The 17,641-nt window shown below is 46.1% G+C and overlaps 1 protein-coding gene across 2 annotated transcripts; it reads right to left on the reverse strand.

Moving 5' to 3' along the window:
- Positions 1-4,752: 4,752 nt before the first annotated feature.
- LOC100283450 (cyclin delta-2) lies at positions 4,753-9,485 on the reverse strand. 2 transcript variants are annotated; one of them, XM_008653261.2, is made up of 6 exons: positions 8,812-9,485; positions 8,452-8,538; positions 6,689-6,784; positions 6,337-6,544; positions 6,089-6,219; positions 4,753-5,973 (listed from the first exon to the last, which is right to left on the reverse strand). In XM_008653261.2, the coding sequence occupies exons 1-6, from the start codon at positions 9,064-9,066 to the stop codon at positions 5,776-5,778; spliced, it is 975 nt and encodes a 324-aa protein (XP_008651483.1). In that variant the 5' UTR covers positions 9,067-9,485; the 3' UTR covers positions 4,753-5,775. The 2 variants fall into 2 exon arrangements, with proteins under 2 accessions (XP_008651483.1, NP_001149823.2); NM_001156351.2 differs by having other exon boundaries at positions 4,754-5,973; positions 6,689-6,787; positions 8,812-9,283.
- Positions 9,486-17,641: the final 8,156 nt, after the last annotated feature.

Raw genomic sequence — 17,641 nt, forward strand, 5'->3', positions numbered from 1 at the left:
TTGTACGAACGTATTTATTATACCCTCAAATATCTTATATAGTTTTAGTTTTGCTTAATCCGTTGTCTAAAGTATAAAAATAGATAGAGGAGAAAAAAGAATATTTATAGAGAGAGGATAAAGAATTGTCCTCTATATTTAGAGAAGACATCTGAAGACACCATTAAAAATATAGAAGAGAGGTTTTTCTCTATATTTAGAATAGAGGAACATATAGAGCCCTTCGTTGGAGCACTCCTTAGCTCTCTTTTTTTGGCTTCCACAAGCCTGGCATAGGTTCTACCTAGACATCCAAGTCTAGTTTTAAGCCATGTTTGTATGAGATTCTCAAGGAACACATAAGGCTTGTTTGGTTTGTGCCTAACTGTGCCCCACTTTGCCTAAGGTTAGTCGTTCGAATTGAATAACTAACCTTAGGCAGAAAAGTTAGGCAAATTGTGGCAATTGAGGTAACGAACCAAACATGTCCTATAGTCTTTCGTTGGAGCACTCCTTAACCCTTTTTTTGGCTTCCACAAGCCTGCCATAGGTTCCAAATATAGTTTTAAGCCATGTTTGTTTGAGCTTCTTGCTAACTTCTCGGTGTGAAAAGCCAGAAGCTGAAACAAACAGCTAGTTTTTTAATCTAGCTTTCGAAAAACTAGAAGCTCAGAAAAGCTAAGTTTATATAGAAAATTAAGGAGCCAGATTTTATGTGCTTTCGGTAGCTTCCTGAGTTTAGGAAGCTAACACCATTGAAAAGTTATCATTATCTCCTCGAGGTCAAAAGCCCAGCGACAGTTTTTTAGAACAGCTCCAAAAGATGCAGCTCAAATAAACAGGACCTAAAAGTGTATTATGAAAAGGCTGAATAAGGGATAAGAGCAACTCCAAAAGAACGTGTAAACTAACCCCAAAATAGATATTAGTCAAGAATAATGGTTTTTCTTACTCTAACAGTTCCCTCATTCGTCTCCCAAAAAATTGGTGTCCCGTATCCACAGCCTCCTCTCCCTCATATTTTGGTGTGTCACGTTCCTCCCCAATCCATTCATCAACGTATCAGATCATTCACAGCCCCCCGACAACTGTACAGATTGTGTCACATGTCATATTTAGAGTAACTGTTGGAGTACTCATCATGATTCACTCTTAAAACTTTTTAGCCTATTCTTAATAATCAGTTTTCGGGGTAAAAATTTTAACATCCTTTTGGAGTTGCTCTAAGGCACCCTACATATCCATCTTTGGAGCGGTGGTTTGTGCAATTGTGCCACCGTGTGTCTGACAGTCTGAGATACAGTAGCCTCTAGTCTTTTTATATTATATAATATACATATATAAACACGCGATATATATACGTTGCGCCACAAGACTTACGGGATAATCGTATATGCTAGTTTACTTTATGTCAAGATATTCTTAATGAATAATAATTTATATAAAAGGGGGGGCAAGAAAAGAAGTGGTGCAAAGTAGTAGTCGCGAGCAAAGGCTACTTCTGCTGCTGCAGCAGCACCGTGCTGCCGAATGGGGGCAGCTGCCTCCCTCCCTCCTCCCCACGCCGCCACAAAGGAAACCACCGCCCCCGCTCCAAATATTCTCGCATATCATGCACCCTTTTGACCATTCCATCGGCCGGACCCGGCGACCACACCACACTACCACGCCACGCATCGCCAGCCAGCCACCACTCCCCTGCCGCACTGCACTGAGCAAAGCATGCAGCTCGTGCGATCGCTGCGACGGGACGAGCTCGTTCGACCGACGCCACGCCAATGCCATGCCCCGCTCCGCTCGTGAGCAGGCAGAGCAGCCGAGGCCAAAAAAAAAAGGCGACTGCACGAGCGAGCGACGAGTGTGAGCGCAGAGCGCACGTATGTGCGGGGCCAAAAAGGAGGCAGCACTTCTTTTGATCCGCCTTTGCCAGCCCAGCCTCTGGATTCCCCCGACCCCGATTGGTTTTTATCATCGAATCCGAAAGCAATCGTGCTCGTGCCGTGCGTCTTCTGCAGAGCTGGAGATACGCTACGCGCTGTTCTACCACGTACCGCCGTTGTTCGAGCACTGGCAGTGGCAGTGGCAGGCGGTCTCTGATTCCTCCTCTTCTCTTCTGCTTCTGGCCTTCTGCCCTCGAAGACGTCGCGCCTGCAGATACCGTTTGCGTACAACAGCCTGAGCAGTGAGCATTCGCAAGCGTCCTGCGCTCTCAGCTGTCCTCTGAAATACAGTGCCTGGAAAAACCTGAAACAGCCCTCGATCATTCTCTCCGATTGCAGAGATCAGATCAGATCAGATCAGATGAGGGGGGTAGGCAATACTCGTACACATGCTTCTGCGATCCGAGACAGAGGCTTTCGTCGGTCCGTCTTTTGGGCTCGGACGGACGCTCCGCTCATGGGATTCCAAAGCTGCCTGCCTGGCCATGGCCCTTTTCCTCTCGTGTGGTGTGGTGACCAAAGCGCAGCGCAGCAAAGCTGTGCTCTGAAAGCCCGAGGCTCCACCCACCCCGCATCTCCTCGGCGACGCCATCCGCACCGTCCGATCGGACCCGGAGGAGTCCCGCGTACCTTGAATCTTGCTTGACCGGCTAATCTTTTATTTGACGACGAAATCCATTCCGAGCCCTCGGCTCAAAGTCGCTCTCCATCTTTTTTTTCCTGAGAAAAAAGAGGGGGTTTTTTTCACCCCCCTCGTGGAAAGTGAAGGGACTCCTCAAGATCTACCCTTCTGACAAAAAGGCGCGGCTGCAAAAACTGCAGCCAGCCATCGCCGGCGTCTGTAGTACTGGTACTAGTACCGTGCCGCAAAAGCTGTTGTCTGATACCGGAATTTTCTCCATCCAGCCAGCCATTCAGCTAACGAAACAAGACAAACAAATACGCCGAGTGAGCGCATCACATTCACAGCACAGCAGCAGAATGCAAAAAAAAAGGATTGGTTCGTACATTAGAGCAAAGTATGGCGTGGCATGGCCGGCCTGCCACAGGTCATCAGCTATTGGTGGCGTGCAGCGCCCCCTGTGTGGTGTGTGCCTGCTCTGCACTCTGCTCCTGGAGCTGCAGGTCCATGTCCAGGACATGTTGCCATTTCACCTCAAGTCAGCTTGCGCAATGGTTGCTAGCTGTACTGGGTGGGTAACTCCTCCTCCTCCCCTTCCAGAAACACTGAAAAGAAGGACCAAAGGATATGACAAACTGCCCCTGTTAATGGGCACTACAATGATTATGATTCCCATTAGCCACTACTAGTGCTGACCACTGTTGCCCCTGCATATATTATCAGGCTGTGGATATTGTATTCTGTAGATCAGCTCAAATCAAACTGCTAGTTCCCTCGTCTTAAAGGAAAGCATAAAGGACATCCTTGGCATGCGTCTAGCTAGCAGGGGATTCACAATGATTCTTTTGTATATATATGTATTGTTCTGATCAAACTTGTTTCTTTAATGAACGAACAAAATTCTGGTCTCTAGGACTAGGACAAAGTTCACAGGTAATAGGGCTTGCACACATAGGACTAAGAGAGAAAAACAACACACACAGACACACAAAAGCAAAACAAAAAACAAAGGTGCTGTTTGGTTCACATATTTGTAATGTAATCGGTAACAATAAACGTTAAATTATGTTTGTTTAAGTCCAATCGTAATCGGATACCACACTATAAATTGATACCAGCTTATTCAAACTTATTACCGCTTGTAATCGAATACAAACCGTTACCGTTACCATTTACGTTACATTTTGGGAACCAAACGGCACCAAAGTTCAGCTCAGCCACTGAGCGCACCAAACATGGAAAAACTAATACACGACATATGATTCCTAAAGCTTAATCCAAACTTTGCGAAGACTGCTAAAAATTTAAAGTCCCCGGCTTTTGCAGTCCATCTTAAACAGTGGTCGCTCCTTCTCTCTATAAAGCATGGACCAATGTCGGATCTAAAACGCCATCCTAAAAATTACCTGTATAAAAGTGTTAGGTTTGGGGCTCGTTAAATACCACTACCTTTCTATTCAACTATATCGCCTAACAGGATGCGGTTGCTCCCTGTCAGAATTTGTTTTTTTTTTAGTTTAGGATATAATTCATGGAGCCAAGAACCAAACTGAGTAGCAAAACTAGTATGCGGTTCAGTTTCAAAACTGATATGCAGAGTACTTGAAACAAAGCTTGCAAAATGACGCCCAAAGAATAAATATTGGATAGTTTCAAATACAGCACTTGATATTTTCTTGACAGATTCTCTTTGCTGAAGTATCTTTCATGAGTGTTACCTCCTTTTTTAAAAAAAAAATACATACCGCTAGAAAAATCTCAATTTTCAGTAGTTTCAACTTTCCAGAGAGGAGCAGTTCTTGTTGCGGAGGAATAAATAATATGCAAAGTTGAGCCATCCCTTGCGGTGCATGTCTACTTCCTACTGTGCTTTTTTATGCATGTACCTAACCTACTCAGCTATATATACACTTCCAACGATCATGTGGTGATGCACAGTCATTTGTTTGACATCGTGGGTTCATTAGCAAGGGAGTTTTTCATTGTCAGACTACGCCTTACAGTGTCTGGGGCCTTTTCTGTTACAGAGTGACAGTGGTTCTGTTACAGAGTGACAGTGGTAGTGACCATATGTGTATAGTATCTGCAAGCTCAAGTAGTACAAAAAAAAAATGCCAGTCTGGCCAGCTGCAACCTCTGATCTGAGTCTCTGACTGAGAATAACAGAGCAGTAACACAGTGCTAAACCATGCAGTATAATCCAGCAGCAGGTAAAAACACCAATTTTCTCTTTTTTACTCTCTTCTCAAGCCAATTCAAATGGCAAAATCTTTATTGATACATAAACAAGAAGGAAGAGGTACAAACATATAATCCAGCAGCAGGCAAAACACAGAAACTCTCTCTTCAGCTTGTACTCTCTTCTCAGGCCAATTCAAATGGCAAAATCTTCATTGATACACAAGCAAGAAAAAAGAGATACAAACAATCAGCAAGGGCCCCCAAAAGCCCCATGCTTGGACACTGTTAGCTCTGGAGATGGACAAATATTTCCCTCCAGAGCACCACCACAGTAGGGCATATCCATGTGACTCCCATCACAGCAAAGCAAAGCATGCCCCTCTTTCTCTCTCTCTCTTTCTCTCTCTCTGACGCCCTCGCCTCAGCGGCATCAACAAAATACAAACAAACCACTCGGAAACAAACAATTTTTGCCCTCATGAATATGAACAGAAACTTTGCAGGCAGGGCTGCATCTTGGCAGGAGCACTGACCGCCCGGCCCTTTGACCACCTCATTTAACCCTACCAATCATCATCCATCCACCGCAACTCATTGCCTCTTTCCCCCACCCTCTCCATCTCCATCTGCCGCCATGGCTGCCCTCGCTCACCAATCAATGGTCCCTCTCTGCAGCTCTGCGTCGGGGTTGAAGAAGCCCCACAGAGTGTTGCACAGAGAAACACAGATGTGTCTGTTATACGTAGTAGCTGTCTTTCTTTCTCTCTCTCTCGAGTCTCGTCGCCTTCACATACTGGCTGGCGCGCGTTGCAGAGGCCAGAGGCCACCATGATGACTGGGCCGGTCGAGCAGGCAGGCAGAATCCCCCCACCGAGGAGTAGAGATCCAACCCAAAAGAACAGAACAAATAAATGGCAAAAGGGGGAAAAAAAGGAGAAAGAATCACAAAGAAGAAAAAACGACAAACAAACTGCAAAGAAATCGATCAAACCCTGTTAATCTGCCCCCCCAAAAAGCGTATAAATAATCCTATCTACTTGCGTTCTTCAGTTTTCACGTGGCCGTTGGCGACCTCTTCCTCCTCTTGGCCGGGGGTGGCGAGGAGGTGGCAGAGGAATGCGAGGACAGCGCCTCATCCGAGCAGCACAGGTTCACTGCTGCCATGGTAATGGTCGTCGTGCTGGCGACCCTTGTCCGGACGTTGCCTATCACCAGCCGCTGCATCAGTCTGTAGCAGCTGCTGATCCCTTCCTATATTCAGGCAAAAAAAAAAACCAAATGTTTGGCACGTATATACTTCCAAATTATAAAGCTAAAAAAATTGGCATATCGTAATAGACTAATAGTTCTTGTGTGGAGTATATACCTCTGCAAGGCCGATGCACCAGCTGACGGCAGCCCCAGGGCTGACCGACTCCAGCGACGGCGTCTCACCGATGGCGCAGAGCACGGCCGCTGCCGCCATTGATGACGGGCAGTGGTCCAAGAACTCGACGTCTGTGGCAGTTCCGCAGTTAGTACACTGGAGGTTGGAACTGCATGCACTGCAGCGCAGCACCAAGTTTACCCCGGCGGCCCCCAGCCCCAAGCACAAGCAGTGCATTATTATATTACCATGCATCGCAGCCAGAATCACTTGCGTGGCCCGGGCAATGAGGCACCTGGTGTGCCTCCCTCCTGGGTCGACCTTGCACGCGAAGAAGTCGACGAAGGTGAAGGGAGTAACCGAGCGCAGCCGCCAGTTGAGCGCCATCAGGACGAGGAGCTCCATCTGGCCGACCGTCCCAGGCTCGAAGCAGTCGTACCTGCTGGTTCCCTCGACCTGCAATGCAGTGCAATCAACAACAACCAATCGACGTTCATCAGCCTTCATTAACTAAGAAAGAGCTCATGAGAGTCATGAGTATTATTGGGATCAAACGTATAGCCATAGTGGCATATATGTATAGTGTCCTAATTGCCTTGCCTGCAGGTCCAGGAGGGAGGGCACGAGGGTCTCCTCCATCTTGGCAGCGAGGGAGAGGCAGGTCACGGCCAGCAGCTGCATCGCCCACCCGTCCTCCTGCTGCCGTGCGTGCATTCATGGAGAAAGAGAAACGCACAAAACACACAGCAATAAATATGTTGGAGCTAGCAAGGATTATCACGAAACCAAGGACAGATCGTGTGTTCTATGTTCTTGCATTATATGTCATCTCTCTTGTCCTTCTATTATGTGAAGAAAACATGCATTATAAAGTCTCAAACTTTAAATTCCGAAGTTATTTTGTTCGTTGGCATATATGGAAGCAAGCAAGGACGTATATACGTATACGTACACATACACCTAGCTAAGCTATACGTCACGTAGGGCCATCAAGATTCTGATAGAGATGTTCACATGGCAAACCACAGAGAGGTGACCGACTCTGAAGACCACATCCACATTGATTGTTTGCTACCTACTACATATTCAGGAGTAGTCCTTGTAAGAGTTATTACATTAGAATATGAGGAGATAGAGAAGATTAGGGGATACCTTTATTTTAGGGCCAAGTTAGACAGGAAACACTGTTACATTAGAGACCTAACCAACCATTACACAGCTGCAGAGAGAACAAACGCATCTGTACGGCTTTGAAAAAAGATATGTGTACGTTGCTTGGAACAAAGGTTGGTGAGGTCTAACTGTCTAAGGTCTTGAGGTTTCAGTCAAAGCAGAGTCTGGATAACCCTACTATCTTAGTGTAAATCCCTGAAGTTTCAGAGGGTGGCCCATGCTTGCTTTGCTTTTTTACAGTGGAGTCCTACACTCCTACTCTACATGTATATATTCTATGGTTGGTTGTTTCATCTAAACATGTATAATAAATCCAAGAGCATGTGTTCAGTTCAGGAAAACAGCAGCAGCACAAGGCAACCAAAAGTCAGAAAAATAATGCTGCAGATTCAACCAGGGGCAGATGGTGCTGCATATGACTTGGTGCCTGCCTACAGTGAGAGATGTGTGAGCGAGACCACTTTGCAGTGTTTACAGCTAGCTTGCGGCAGCTTGTGTTCTCTCTCTCTCTCTCTCTCTCTCTCTCTCTCTCTCTCTCTCTCTCTCTCTCCTTTGGCTCAGAATGGATTCAGATAAACAACTCGTAGCACCACACCCGCCCACAGCTAGCGCACAGTCACAGAGGCTGCTGCAAGTCTCGCTATCACAGGCAGCAGGCCAGGCCACGGATGGATGGATGGACGGAATAAAAATGTGGATGGATGGATGGATGGATGGATGGCGAGGCACAATGATAAGGTGTGTTCCACACACGATGATAAAAAGCGTCAGGCGGAGGCTGCTCGCTCTTGCGCTAAAGCGCGGCTGGCTGCAGCAACTGCAAAGGCAAAAGACCCCTCTGTCTTGAGTGCATAAACAAAAACCCCCTTGCCCCCTGTAGCTGCCCCCTCCTTCATTCCGTTTAGGGGCAGGGAGGTAATTAGGCAGATGCTTATAATCGATTGATTAATCCACGCGGACACGCTCCTCCAAACACTTTCTTTTCCCCGCGCCAACAACAGCAGCACTATCAACTTCCCACTGACGACAGTACAACACACACACACTGCGTGTGAGTGTGTGACACACCATCATATACAGAATGTAATTTATTAGTAAGTAGTGTGTGTCGTGTGTGGCGAAAAGAGAAATGGCGGCTGCGGCGGTGGGGGGCCATGCCATGCCATGCATAAGGAGCTTAGCTTGCTTACCGGCAAACGGTGGAGAGAGAGGAACCGGTCCATGTAGTTGACGGCGAGGTAGGCTGTCAATGGAAGAAACCCATAGTATTCTTGCACCTGATGGCGACGAAGAAGGAGACAGAGCGAGAAGAACAGTATATAAGATGAGATTGCTTGCTGAGTTCATATATCTATCTATATGCATGCATATTGTACAAATTAAACTGATAAGACTAGCAGAGCACGAAAAGCATGGTGAGAGAGCGAGCGAGAAAGCTAGCCAGCAAGCAAGCATGGTGGTGCGGCGTCTAATCTAATCCAAACGATGTGAAAAGCTTGCGAGTGTGTGTATATATAATATATATGGACTGGCGATCCGGCGTCCGTCACCTTGAGAATCCATGCGACCGACTCGGCGCGGGCGGCCGGGTCGATGGACCTGGAGCGGAGCCTGTCGGGGTAGTCCGGCCTGGGCGAGTACTGGGCCTCGCCGCCGATGAGCTCGGCGATGGATGCCGCCGCCGCCGCCGCCGAGTCGTCCTCGACAGCGGAGCAGCACCCGTCGTCGTCGTCGGTGGTGCACAGCAGGGCGCTGCCGGCGGCGTCGTCCTCGGCGCACAGGAGGTCGTAGGCGTCGCCCGGCATGCCGCCAGCGCCCGTGGGTGTGCGTCCCGTGCCGTCACTGCGACTCTGCCTCAGTGGGCGGCGGCCATTGCTGGCTGTCGTGCTGCACGGTGGGTGGTGACGCAGGCTTGCGCGCGCGGCGAGGTGGCCGGTCGTAGTGGAACAAGTGATGAGGGAGGGTAGAGGTAGATAGATTGTAGGCAGCGTAGCGTCAGGTCAGTGCGAGTGCGAGTGCGAGTGCGAGCGATCGATGTGAGAGCACTACGGCTGGATATCTATATAAAAAAAAAACTAGCTCGCCTAGCTACTGCCACTACATGCATGTGTGTATATGTGGAAGGGCTCACCATGCAATGCATATGAGGTCGGTCTGTAGGAATTTATCCTTGTGCTGTAGTATACGGTAAAACAAGAAAGAAAAATCGGATGGCTGCATGATGGACGGGTAATATAAGTAGGGAATGATTGGTAAAAGGAACCGTCTCATCCCATCACATCCTTTATACTACACATGAGTACATCACACACATGCATGTGCACCTGCCATCCTCTCTCTCTCTCTCCCGGCTCTCGGCTCTCGATGGTTTGCCGACCGAGGCCCCCACATGCCAGTGACGCGACGACGACGGCGACCAATGACAGTTCCGACTTCCGAACGAAAGGGGACCGACCCTCTGTCGCCGTTAATTTCCTTCCCGGCCGGACGTTGAGTTCGGCGAGCGTGACTGCTCGCGACTTTTATTTTTTCTTTTCATCGAGGATTCGAGGGGCTAGTGATCTAGTATAGTCGTCGTCTGGTCACTTACATGGAACAGCGTTTTTTAGGGACAAGATTGGGCTTCCTTCCTCCCCAAACTGCCAAGAATGAGACACGGTTGGGGCAGAGGTGTGTAAGCGACTGGTAGTAGTAGTAGGGTCCGGATGGCATGCCTGGTGCTCTGCAGTCCGGCGGCCATGGCCATGATTGGAGCACGGATGGTCAAGATCTACTCGAGCCAGGCAAGGTGTGGAGATCCGATCTGATCCATCGTCTGTCTGTTGGGCCTGTCGATACGGCCTGCTGCTGCTCATACACATACACATACACTATGGGAGGAGGAGGAGGAGGAGGGGTAGTAGCTGTAGTACCATGCATATATACTAGCATACCACCACCGATCCATCCGTCCGATCCCTATGTGCCGGCCGCACAGGCCCTAGCTCACTCCGACCCTTATGGGTTTCACATGAGTAAAGTATCTACAGAGCAGCAAATACACTGAAGCCTGGTATGCCCGTGCAATCAATCAATCAATCAATCGTATGACCCCCCAAAGCAAGCTAGTACATGATTACGGCCACCACATCCACATCCATCCATCCATCCATACGGTCGAAATTAAACGCAATGTATCCGGAGGAGGAGGACGACACGACACAGAGGTCCGTACCTTTGTTGGGATTGGGATTCAGGTATATATATGACTCTGCTGCATTGCAATGAAGTGAAGGAACGTATGGAGAACCTGTATCTCAAATAAATTGGCGTGCCCTACCACCATCTCTGCGCAGCCAATCCTAGGTCGAAACATAGCATATAGCTGGCATGAATTTCAGCCAACAATTATCTACGGCGCCGATGCAAAGGATATAGAAAATGGTAAAAAGGGGATGGAGGAGGAGGACCATACCTGCGCTGCGCATTACAGTTACAGCTGCTAGCTCACGGGCCACGGCCCACGGCACGCCATCTCCACACAGGCACACACCAGATCAGCTGCCCAAGACGATAGCCACCCTTCTGCATTCTGGACGGGCGTTGTTGACCCGGTCAGCGTCTGTCCGTCCTGCGAGGGGCAGGCAGCGTCCAGAGTGAGTTACAGTTTAGGACCTGTGGAGGATGTCACCGGGGATTCCCGTGCTTACGTCATAGCAAGGCGGCGTGACTCGATTTTTTTTTTTTTGGTTGCTGGGTGGTGGCGCTGCCAGGGCGCCTTCTGCGATGCAAACATGAGATGGCAAAGTATCAAGTGGCACCGCAGACCACAGTGTTCATGGCAAAATTGAATAAGAAGTTGAATCTAGCTCCTCCAATTTCTTTTGATTTTATGGTTCTCAAAATAGCCCTTAGCCTTCGTGTGCAGGAATGGGCAGGTCCACAGTAATCACCCTCCAAGATCCGGCAGTGAGGGTAGCCATAAGTTAACGCTTCAACTCGTGTACAAGTGTAGCGTTATCTCTGTATCTAATAAATAAGATCTAAGTTGTTCTATTGCCTAGATACAAATTGAGGAACGTGTAAACACACATAAACAAATCAATGAACTGTGGACTGCCATCAACAAACACTGCGTCCTTCAGAGAGAGAATACAAAAACTTTTGATGCATCATCCCACAGTTAATTCAGTAGATCTCTATTAAGGTCCATGCTAATTTCCAGACTCGATGCTAATTCATATAAAGCAAGAGGTCTGACCATAACTAAGAATTATAAGACTGACTGCAACGCATCACCCTTCCCCTCCCCTACGCTATTACTGTTCATCGGATAGGGGCTACAGTCTCCCCCTTTCTCCCGCAGCGGCGAGCGCTACGCTCTCCCCTTCCTCGCGACACTCTTCTCTCTCACGCCAGATGCAGGGGACGACTGTAGCCGCCCCCTCGCCTCCTTCGCGTGGACGCTGTCGGCCGCGGCAGACTACGGAAACTTCGCGTTCCACCTCGCTTCGCCTCGACCCCTCCGTGGACGGGCGATTTTGCGCGGCGACGCGGCGGCGGATCTGCCGTCGCCCGGTGGAGTCAGCCCCGGCACCCCTCGGTTGCGCAGAAGAGGAGGTCGAGTTCGTCACCACGCACAGCCGTTCGCGACCGAAGCCGAAGAGGACTCCAATCCGCTTCCGGCGACGAACGTCGCGACCGATTGGTTTGCTTCCATCTCCGACAATCGACGGCGCCATCAGATCCACACGGACACGCTACGATTCGGCGTGCTGGGCACTACATCTCCCCTTCTTAAGGTATTACCTTCATGAACCACGCGAAATCATTAGTTATTTGCCGATTGATTTACAACACCACTCGTATTTTGCTTGGATTTGTCGTCTTGCGGCCGAGATCCAACCCTACTACAGGTATACCATCTTGTACCCCGTCAAATGAAAACTTCATTCAGGATATATGTACATTCGCACTGGTTTTGTTCAAAATTCGTAGTTTTTGTTGCCAAGCCCATAGGAGTTTACCAGATCCACACTTGTCGTTCGAGGTATGAACTTGTTACGTTGTTCATCCTCCGATTTAGGCGCCTGGTGTACCAAACTTTGTCTGTTCCACGTGATGGAAATACACGAACAAGAGTAAGCCTAACATTAGCCATGGCAGCAATTCTATTTCCCCAGTGCTGTTCATTGGACTGTTCTTGATGTTTTTTAACTGAAGACAATGTATTTCTGGCATTTATGTGGAATGTTACCCTTTCGTACTATATGAGTATGCACCAATATAAGCCATTACACTGAATCACTTATTTTGTCACAATTCTTTGTGCTTGCATGGAGTACACGTATGTTCATGAGTAGACTCACTAAATTTCATGACATGTTAAATTACTTATGACTTCGATTATGTGCCAGATCATGTGTCTAGCACAACTTGTGTTTGACTATGATTATCTGGCTCATTATGTAATGTTCAAGACTTGAACTTGTCTTTCTGTCATGACATTAGTTCTATCATTTCTATCTGCACGTACTAGTTTCCTTTCTATTTCTGTGCCATACACTTCCCTAACCTTGAATTGTGTATAAAATGTTCTTGCTTTCGTTCATTCACATGTACCTGCCAACAATTATATAACTCATATGTACAACTTCAAAGTTTTCATCTGTCTGTTTCGTTTATCATTCGAAGTGTACATGTCATATGTCATCTTCACTTTACTTCCTCCCTATTTTTTGGACATGTACATGTTTTTCATATGGCTTAAGATACAATTTGGATGTTACATTTGTTCATCATTATGATATATCTTTGCAAGGGCTTGTACAGTACTTTGGAATCTCTCTTTTATACTTCCCTTATATTTCCTACAAGTTTGTAATGTTTTTCCTTTTTTTATGAATCCCTGGTGGTGCATACAAATTTTGTAGGCAATATTATGTGGGAACTTTTGTCATTACAACAATGCATATGCTTTTAAAGGGTTTGGACATGTTACTTCATAAATTAAATGTTTGCAGCCCATTTGATAATGGCATCCTCCCAAGAAGATAAGATGAAGGCTTTGATGAAAGTCCTTGTCAACTGTACCGAGGATGCCACAAAATCCCTGGGGGGTTTAGTTGATCATGCATTAGACCGCATGCATGATGAAGAGATCCTAGCTAGGACATTGTTTGCCATGAAAGAAAAACTAGAGTTGCTTCAGCAGGATGCCTTAGAGGCAAAAGTACAAGCCTTTCCAGAAATAGCTAAGTACGAGTGGGATGACATCAGTGTTGATCCTCCCTCTCCGTCACCCCCTCCAACAGTTACTGATCCTTCTGTTGACGAAGAGGAGTTCTACTGCCCCGACGTCAGTGACGAATGGTATTTCAGTGATTCAGATAGGTCTACCCGTAATAGCTACTGGAATATGTTTTAGGTTTATGTTCGCAGTGAAAGCTACATGACATCCTTTTGAACAACCATATGTCATGTATGTCTAAGTCTAAGCAGTACCCTGTCCCAACAAGTACTTAGTTTGATGTAAGGAATTATGTAGTCAGTGAACTATGTTCAGTACTATTTGTTATGTGCTTGGTTTAGTACTGTAACCGTGAATGGGAACCTTTTATTATAATTGTTGCTCAGTTAAATGCTTGTTATGTACTTCATTTGTTCAAATGCTTCTGTACATTTTCATAAGTTATTAGCATCTAACTAAATTTGTCCCATCTCCACACTTACTGAATGGACCCATCAAACAATGCCACTTCTTCACAGCCTATGTCAAATTCATCAATTGGCCAGCAGTTTCCTCCTCCACCCCCTTTGTGGCCAACGGGTTACATGCAGCAGAGTGGTATGGATTGTAACTTTATGGGAAACCTCAATTTTCCAAACCCTGCTCAAGGTCCGACAACAATGTGGGCACCCATGCATATAGGAAATACTTCTTCCCAATCTACCATGATTCCCGCCTCACAATCAGCTATGTACTGGAATCATTACTTGAACTTTGTCTGGAATCCTCTTGGGTCACCTGAAGTAAATCCATTTCCTGATTCCATTCCACCTTCAAATACCAGTACACCATTGCAGGGTTCCAATACTATACCTTCCTTACCTGTGAATTTGGACTCAGATGCAGAACACAGTGTTCATGACATCAATAGTCCTGAAAAGAATGCACCTCCTATACATAAACCCAAGAAGTCTAAGGAACAAAACTTTACTGGCCCTGAAGATCTTCTCCTTTGCACAACCTGGTTGCAAATAAGCAGTGACCCTGTTGTGCACACTGGCCAACGTAGGGAGGGCCTTTGGGCTAGAATTGAAAAAAGATACAACGAACAGAGGGGCAAGTTTCCTTGTAGAGTCAACAGAGCGCTTAGCAGCAGATGGGACAAGATTAGAGCAGATGTTAGTAAGTTCGCTGGCTACTACGCAAGAGTTCTAAGAGAGAAACAAAGTGGGTTAACTGATGACGACAAGGTAACCCAAATTTTACAGACTTTAAATCATGTACAAATGATTGTATACATGTTGACACATTTGTAAAATGAAACCATAATTTGTACAGACATCGAAGGCGGCAACATTATTTGCACACGAGGAGAACAAACCTTTCCAGTACATGCATTGCTGGCACCAACTAAAGGGAGAACCCAAATGAGAGAGCATTTGTAGTGGACAATCGTTCCGCGGATTGAATGCAAATCCAATTGGCTCAACAGGTACTCCGTATGCTCCCGCAACTGAAAATGATAGTGCATCTGCAGGGTTGACAGGAAAACGGCCGCGTGGTCGTGATTTCAGTAAATCAGAGAGAAACAAACCTGCATCATCGTCATCTCCAGAGTACCTTAGCCGTTTGCAAGAGATAACTGAAAAACAAATTCAGAGGTCCATAGAAAAGGGTGAAAAGAAAGAGAAGTGCTCAGAAGAAGACATGGAAATGGAGAAAAAGAGGTTGGAATTGGAAGCAGAAAAGGTCATCATACGAAAAAGGGAATTGAAACTTCAAGAACTAGATTGTGCTGAAAAAAGATTACAAAGGCTGGAGGCAACGAATGAAGAAGATGTCGAACCCGAAGTTTGGATTATGATGAAACAACAAAAAAAGAAGTTGCAAGAATTCATATTTGGTTATGAGTGAAAGATATATTCGGTTACTCGTAACTTCAGCTTGTTCACCAAACCGATTTCTATTATTTGCTTATGTCATTACGTTACATTTGTTTGGCAGACCATTATATTTTTGTTCGAACCATAAGTCGTGAAGGACAGTTGTGCTGTGCCGTTTGTTGTATCGTGTTGTAATAGACAATAATTATTTGACTGTGCTGTGAACATGTATGCTTAAAGTTTCATATATTTCATCGTGAACGTATTCGAGGTTCGGAACTAATTGGTGCGTGTTCAGCTTGGAACCGCTTGTGATGTTTACAAATTGTTTGCACTTTTACTTTTACATGGCTGAAGACTACATATGAATCTTTTTGTGTTCAAAGAACAAGTACAGGTTTGCAATGATCATATACTTTATTTCATAACCGATACGTAGGACATGACAATGGAAATTACACATAGTAGAATGAAGTTGAAAAAACTTAGCAACGAATTATGAACTTTACATGCTTCCACGCCGAGCCCACAAATGCTCGACAAGATCATTTTGGAGGGAGCACGATCTTTCTTGGTGACGAAGATCGAAGTGGTTAATGACCCATTCTGCCCTTCCTTCTGCAATTAGTTGTGGTGCTTGAATGGTTGAAGTGTTATCTCCAAAATCAATATTAGCAGCAAACGGCCCTTCGCAACAATCATGTTGTGCATGATGATGCAAGCTGTTATTATTTCAGTTAAACGATTACGATCCCAACCATACGCTGGACCTCGCAGCACCGCCCACCTTGCTTGAAGAACTCCAAATGCACGCTCAATATCCTTTCGACAACTTTCCTGCATTTGTGTGAAATAGACTTTCTTTTGCTCATATGGGTGCCGTATAGCTTTTACGAAAGTTGGCCAGTTGGGGTAAATACCATCAGCTAGGTAATATCCGAAGTTATATGCATTACCATTAATTGTATAATGGACAGGTGGCATTCGACCAGATGTCATGGGGTCGAATACTGGTGATCGGTGGAGCACATTCACGTCGTTGTTTGTCCCTGGCATGCCAAAGAAAGCATGCCAAATCCAAAGGTCATACGTTGCCACAGCTTCTAGAATCATGGACGCTCGACCATTTCTGCCACAAAACTGACCACGCCATGCGGTAGGACAGTTCCGCCACTCCCAATGCATGCAATCTATAGAACCCAACATCCCTGGGAAACCCCTTGATTCGCTATGGTGCATGATGCGTGTTATGTCAGCTTCATTAGGAGTTCGTAGATACCACCCACTGAAGTATGCAATGATACCTCGACAAAAATGCTGAAGGCATTCCCTAGCTGTGGACTCCCCAATTTGAATGTACTCGTCTACAGCATCAGAAGGTAACCCATATGCAAGTACCCGCATTGCCGCACATACTTTTTGTAGGGGACCTAGACCAGGCATACCAGTTGCGTCAACCCGTTGTGTAAAGTACGAATCCTGTTGTTGAAGACCTTGCAAGATTCTGAGGAAGAGAGGCCTACTCATGCGGAACCTAAGTTTTGAATAAAGAATATTTGTAAAGAAATTGCAAATATCAAACCGTATTCGAATAACAAGTAGTGCGTACCTTCTACGAAAGACGTGGGGTGGATACACTGGGTTCTCGGCGAAGTAGTGATGATGGATAAGATTTTCTCCACGAAAATGATCCCTGTGAATAACCCGGCGAGGCAAACGGGACCATCGTCGGAGGTGGCGTCTGGCCTCTATGTTGAGGACTAGAAGATTGACAAGCATAAGTGTTTCGTCCTCACTATCACTCGAATCAGAGTCTTGATCGCTATGCCTGTGAGACATACCGTCAAATGGTTAAATTGTTGATCTACTCAACTTTGTTGGTGCATTTGTGAAGAGATGGATTCCATATATATAGGGGACAGGAATGCGGCTTCAGGGGGAAGCTAGTGGCTTCCCACGAAAGCCAAACGTGGCTTTCGTTGCAAGACAAGTGCGGCTTGCCGCGCACGACAAGTGGAATTTGCTTCGCAGGAAAATATATTACAGATCTGATGACGGATAATACGTTTTCACGAAATTATGCAATTTCGAATGTATTGTAAAATAATATTTTATTATATATTTTATGTGAAATGTAATTTAAACTAATTATTATTAATAATTATATTTTTTTAATACATGCGCAACATGTCGGACGTGTGCAAAATAATTAAATAAAATCAAAATTGAAGTTGGTTAAGTTAGTTATATGGAAATGTTTTTTTAATGAGTAGAGGGATAGGGGAAACT

This window comes from Zea mays, chromosome 7 (assembly GCF_902167145.1).
Source record: "Zea mays cultivar B73 chromosome 7, Zm-B73-REFERENCE-NAM-5.0, whole genome shotgun sequence".
Taxonomy (NCBI): domain Eukaryota; kingdom Viridiplantae; phylum Streptophyta; class Magnoliopsida; order Poales; family Poaceae; genus Zea; species Zea mays.

Excerpts from the sequence above, each read along its gene's own strand:
- LOC100283450 (NM_001156351.2), bottom strand. The coding sequence starts at position 9,066 with ATGCCGGGCGACGCCTACGACCTCCTGTGCGCCGAGGACGACGCCGCC. Across the intron at positions 6,788-8,451 it reads TCTCTCTCCACCGTTTGCCG|CAGGAGGACGGGTGGGCGAT; the intron begins GTAAGCAAGCTA and ends CACGCACGGCAG. Across the intron at positions 6,220-6,336 it reads GATTCTGGCTGCGATGCATG|ACGTCGAGTTCTTGGACCAC; the intron begins GTAATATAATAA and ends GAACTGCCACAG.